Genomic DNA, 5,645 nt, shown 5'->3' with positions numbered 1-5,645 from the left:
AGTTGGATAGAGGTTATTTTCAATAAATTCTGTGCCCTTTCTTCTCCAAACGTACCTTTGCTCATTTTGGCAAAAAAGTTCTATTTTAACCTCATCGGTCCACAGAACTTGTTTCCACAATTTATCAGGCTTGTCTATATGTTCATTTGCAAACTTCAAACGCTGATTTTTGTGGTAAGAATGTAGAAGAGGTTTTCCTCTGATGACTCTTCCATGAAGACCATATTTGTACAAGTATCTCTTTATAGTGGAATGGTGTACCACAACTCCAGTGTCTGCCAGGTCTTTCTGGATGGATTGTAGGTTTTGACTTGCTTTTCTCACAATCCTGCGAGCTGTTCTGTCTGATATTTTTCTTGGTCTTCCAGATCTTGCTTTAACTTCCACTGTTCCTGATGACTGCCAGTTCTTAATTACATTCTGAACAGAGGATACTGGCATCTGAAAACGCAGTGCTACCTTCTTATAGCCTTCTCCTGCTATGTGAGCGTCAAATATTTTTAGTTTTCTAGACAACTGCTTAGAAGAACCCATGGTGCTTATTATTGGGGCAAAGTCAGATGAGTCTGGGCACGTAAAACCTAAAGTTTGACATCTCCTTGTCTTTCCAGACAATGATTGAGAACAATCCATGACACTGTCAGGTCTCAGCTTTCCAAAGGGGGCTGTGCATGCTAAAACTGCTGCAGGGTGCCCAAATCTTTGCAGACGCTATTTTTTTGTTTCATGTTATTTTGAAAACTGAAACTATAGGATTAACCCCAGCATCTATAAACATGTCAGTTACAGAGTAAAAAAAAACATTGTTAACTTAGAATTACTTCTAGTGTAACTTATTAAAAGACCTTGACACTGACAATTTGGATCAAAGGCGGTACATTTAAAAATGCTCTAGTTAATCGTCACTTCTAATATTATCTCTCTATTTCTCTTTCTACACACACACACACACACACACACACACACACACACACACACACACACACACACACACACACACACACACACACACACACACACACCACACCACACACACACACACACCACACACACACACACACACACACACACACCACACACACACACAGACACACACACACACACACACACACACACACACACACACACACACACACAAATATAGTAGAAACACCTAATAATGTAATATATACAGTACGATTACTGATTAAATATAAAGCCGTTGCAGTTTAAAGTAATGCTTCGGTCCTCTTTAACCTTAAAGATTTCCTAACCTGAAAGTGTACCAATTTCTTATGACCTTCAAAAATAATTTATTTATTCAGTGGAGGAAGTTTCCCTCTGACACCCACATCCGTAGGAAACCCACCTCACTCTCTATGATGTCAAAGTAAGCAGAAAGCTGCAGGAACACACCTGTATCCACTGCTCTCTGTTGATCTCCACGCCGTTGGCGCGCAGCGACGTGATGGCTCTGTCAATGATCTTGTCCACCATCTGAGTGTTGCTGTTGGCCTCCTCCAACTTAGCAGCAGTGATCCAGATGTGGCGATCAGTAGGGATGTTCTCTCGAGCTTTGTTCAGTACACGACGTGCGTTCTCGTATGTCTCTAACCGGGCTAGTGCCAACCACAGCTAGAGAGGACAGACATAAATAGTTAGATATAGAGGTAGGTGCAATGATTTACAGTATATGTTGTATTGCAATTTGTGGCATCCTGTTTAGCTTAGTTTAAGGCAGCTGCGGTTTTTCCGGCACGAGATGTGCAAGCCATAAAATTATAACCACGGCTGTTGTTTCCAGGGTGAAGGCTCCGCAAGCTGTTGCGGTGCAATGGTGACAGAGCTTTCACCATTGCAGCCACCTCCCTCTGGAACTCCCTCCCCATACACATTTGTGATTGTACTGACCTGGACACATTCAAAACACACCTCTTCAGATTAGCTTTCCACTTACAAAAGTATTAAATTTCCCACCTGATAGTTACTGTTTTTTTGTTTTTAATTGCTTTTAATATACTTGTTTTATGTGCTCGTTTTATTATCTGTTTTTAATGTGCTGGTTCAACTGTAAGTGTCATTTCGATTTGGAGATAAATGACTGTCATGTTAATGACTAGAGTAGATAAATGATATGTTACGAAGTAAGTCTTTGTTTATCATGGATAAACTTACTTCTGTTGCCAGGCAACCTGATTTGCTTAACTTTCACTCTCTTCTTCTCTACTACTTCTTCCTTATTCACAAATGATTTTGTTTGTACACTTCTGGTGTTTTGGAGAATACTGCAACAAACAATGCCTTGAGCATAAACCGCTCTGTGCATGCTCGTAGCGGCCCGTGCACAGTGTTGCACTCGAGTATACCAAACGCTTTAGTTGTATGTGCATGGTTCATGTTGGGGAGGGAGGGAAATTAAACGACAGCGTACCTCCACACTTGTAGGGCAACACTCCACAGCTCTGCTAAGCATGATCCTGGCATCCTCTGGCTCCTCCAGCTCAACAGCTGTCTTCCACAGTCGAACTGACTTGGACACATTCTCGAGGGCTACATGGGTAACAATTACACAACTGTTAAGTCAATTCATTGACACTTTAATTCAAAATGATTTACAGTATGCAAGCATGTCCTTGTGTTTCTCAAGGCGATAAACTGTCAAACATTTTAATTCTTTGAGCTTGGCGTTAAAGTTTTTTTTGCTTTTAATAACAAAAACATACAGACAGTAACAACACTTACACTGGCAAGACATCATGTACAGTGGCAAAAGGGAAATGGAGACACTTTAGATTTCAGTCAACACACAGGCAATAAAACCAAACACCAAACTGCATTTCCTGCACTAGTAGTAATAGTCAATAGTGTCTTAGTGGGAAGACAGAGTGTTGTGTTTGTAATGGAGAAAAGCAGAGGCAGAGGCAACTGAACATGTAGAGACGGATAGAGCTCTTCCACAAAGGAAGCTCCACATCCATCTCTGTCAGTGGAGTATGCTGCTGGGAAATATCGGGGGGTGCGTGCGTGTGTGTGTGTACATGCATGCGTGTAAGTGCATTGACACCATGGTTTAAAAAGGGTGCCTGGCCTTGATGAGAAGCCAGAACCACAGCTGTCAAATGTATTCTTTATGAAATCTTTTATGCAATATCATGTGTGCGGGGACTGTCTGTGTGGGTGTTTGAAATGGGACAATGGACAGATGGAGGCTGCTTTTGAATTTTTCTTTTCAAGAAGAAATGAGTATCTTCCTTTTGGCAGGGAAATTGTTACATATTCATGCATGTATGCATTGCTGAGAAAGCACACAAAAAGCTTCTCATAGCAACATAACAGCAACGTATCTTTTGACTTCCTAACAATCTGACAATTGATATAACTATCAATTAGGGGTGCAACGGATTACAAAACTCACGGTTCATTGGATCGGATCAGCACAAAAAAGGTAAAGAACTGTCATTAAAACACAGTGAGCGGCGGTCGCTTTATGGGGAAAACAAATAACGTTCACCTCACTAATGCTTCTTGGGATTGTTTCAATCCAAACCACAATCATTTTTTCTAAACTTAACTGTCATCGTCGCATTAACGCTCAATTTGTGTTGCTCATGTTCACGTGAACAGACAGAAACATTGCTTCGATAATACAATACGGGAGCCTTACCCTTCCTGAGGACTCGTTTCTTGGCCCTGATGTCTGTCTCCAGCTCTGCAGCTCTGATGTAGATGCGGACGGACCCAGGCAGGTGGCGGACAGCTTGGGCTACCACGGCTTTGGCTGTGTCTCCGGGCTGGAGCCTGGCTGCCTCCAGCCACACATCCTCACTCTGGTGGGCAAAGGAAAATGCTTACATCCACAGGTAGGCATGGACCATTTCCCCCACTGCAGCTCAGCTGAATAGTATTATTCAGCTGCAATTCAACTAAAAAGTTGGCAAAGCAGATTGAAAGGTTGCTATCTATCATTTTTGTGACAGGTTCAATTTGCTTCTTCCTCCAAACATCAACCGATAAACAACAATACATTTAACACAATCTATGGTCTGGATGAGCTAATGACCACCATCCTTTACCTTAGGACACATCTCTGTGCCTTTCATGATCAGGTTCCGGGCCACCTGCAGTTTTCCAGTCACCTCCTCCAGCCTGGCAGAAGCAATCCAGGCAGGCGGGTGATGGGGATTGGTCTCCCTCACAGATTTTAGAAGTAGACGGGCTTTCTTGATGTCACTAGACATGCAAAACCATATACAAACCATCACACACAACTTATTAACACAAATTCACCCTAGGAAATAATTCTATTGCCAGTGTCTTTCTACCTGATGTCTCCTCCATGTGTGGGGATCATGGAGTTGAGATCTGTCAGGTAACCTTTAGGATCCACCACTGTCTGTCCGCTCACCGAGTCAGACACCTGAAGATTGATTAAAACCAGACACGGTTAAGAGGAATCAATAAATCCTATGTATCAACAACACCAATATTATAACAGAACAAAGTAGGATGACCCTTAGTTACCTGGCTGAGTCTCATATCCATAAGTGTGTTCCTGGCCTGACCGATTTTCCTCATATCCAGCTCTCCTGTCCCTGGTGTCATGCTTCCTGGGTAAGGTGTGTTCAGACCTCCCAGCTAGTGGAGAGAAGAAACAGTGATAATGGAGGAGCATTATACGCATTATTTGGGCACGGTGAAAAAGGTAATGAAACATGGGCCAAGATCATATGACACTTTTCTCAGCACTGTGAATGATACCTGTGAAAATTGTAAGTGTAAACGAGACTCTCCTGTGTTGCAGGGCTGAACTACACTGAGTGGTGAAATCATTGGAATAATGTAAAATTGAAAAAGGCAATCTGTACATGGCAGAAACGGACATCTCATCAAACAGGCCAACAGTTTACATTTACGTTTTTGCCAACCCTACTATGCAGGGACTACTATCCACTTAGATTACACGACTGCATGAAAAAAAGAGCATTTGCAAACTGCATAAATTAAACCGTTAACGTTATTTGCTTGTTTCCAGTGAGATATCATGACTCCTGCTGGTGCAGGTTAAAACTACATCATGTGTTTTCATATGGATGTCTACAGTATGTGGATGTGCGTATGTATGTATACTGACCCCTTGCAGAGGGTCAACAGTAGTGTGGTTCTCTCCAGTCTGCAGGTGTTTGGAGAAGAAGCTGTCGGGAACAGGGGTGAGTTTCTCATAGCGGGGATTTCTCTGGCGCTTATTCCTGGCATCTCCCACCTCAGGGATGCTCAGCCACTCCTCCTCTGACACCTCTGACAATTTCCTCTGAAAAAGGAAAAGCAGAGAGAATAAAGACAGATGGAAGAGAGATGTTAAACAACTAGGAATGGCAGCATTTTTTTCTCCTTTATCTATGATCATAGGATGCACTCATTTTAAAGCTATAGCTAATAAATTCCATAAGAAATAACTTTTTGTCATATTTGCTCAAACTGTCACATATAATATACAGTATGAAAAAAATCATGTTACTCTGCCTCCCCCTGGTGCTCCTCTAATTGACAAGAGTGTCAGTGCTGAACTTTTCGCTCCCTTTTTGATTCAGCAAAGATTAGGGTTATGCACCATTTTTATTGGTAGCAGTACCTATAAAAAGGCACCTTATAATCAATTCTGGTACCTT

At 42.0% G+C, this 5,645-nt stretch overlaps 1 protein-coding gene and 1 long non-coding RNA gene across 2 annotated transcripts in view; one reads left to right on the top strand and one right to left on the bottom strand.

Annotated features, from left to right (window-relative positions):
• Positions 1 to 5,645, top strand: part of LOC116692547 (uncharacterized) — a 15,495-nt gene that overhangs the window by 827 nt on the left and 9,023 nt on the right. The gene's annotated exons all lie outside the window — the stretch shown is intronic.
• The window catches only part of prpf6 (PRP6 pre-mRNA processing factor 6 homolog (S. cerevisiae)), a 16,828-nt gene that overhangs the window by 7,749 nt on the left and 3,434 nt on the right, over positions 1 to 5,645 (bottom strand). Inside the window, exons 5-11 of the mRNA XM_032520920.1 lie at positions 5,111 to 5,287; positions 4,501 to 4,614; positions 4,302 to 4,396; positions 4,053 to 4,209; positions 3,644 to 3,806; positions 2,411 to 2,529; positions 1,396 to 1,614 (exon numbers count right to left, since the gene is read on the bottom strand). Coding sequence (XP_032376811.1) covers positions 1,396 to 1,614; positions 2,411 to 2,529; positions 3,644 to 3,806; positions 4,053 to 4,209; positions 4,302 to 4,396; positions 4,501 to 4,614; positions 5,111 to 5,287 — 1,044 coding nt within the window. The remainder of the gene's footprint in view (positions 1 to 1,395; positions 1,615 to 2,410; positions 2,530 to 3,643; positions 3,807 to 4,052; positions 4,210 to 4,301; positions 4,397 to 4,500; positions 4,615 to 5,110; positions 5,288 to 5,645) is intronic.

Source organism: Etheostoma spectabile, chromosome 7 (assembly GCF_008692095.1).
Source record: "Etheostoma spectabile isolate EspeVRDwgs_2016 chromosome 7, UIUC_Espe_1.0, whole genome shotgun sequence".
NCBI lineage: Eukaryota > Metazoa > Chordata > Actinopteri > Perciformes > Percidae > Etheostoma > Etheostoma spectabile.
The sequence above is the reverse complement of the archived record's forward strand: the minus strand, read 5'-3'. Positions and strand labels throughout refer to the sequence as shown.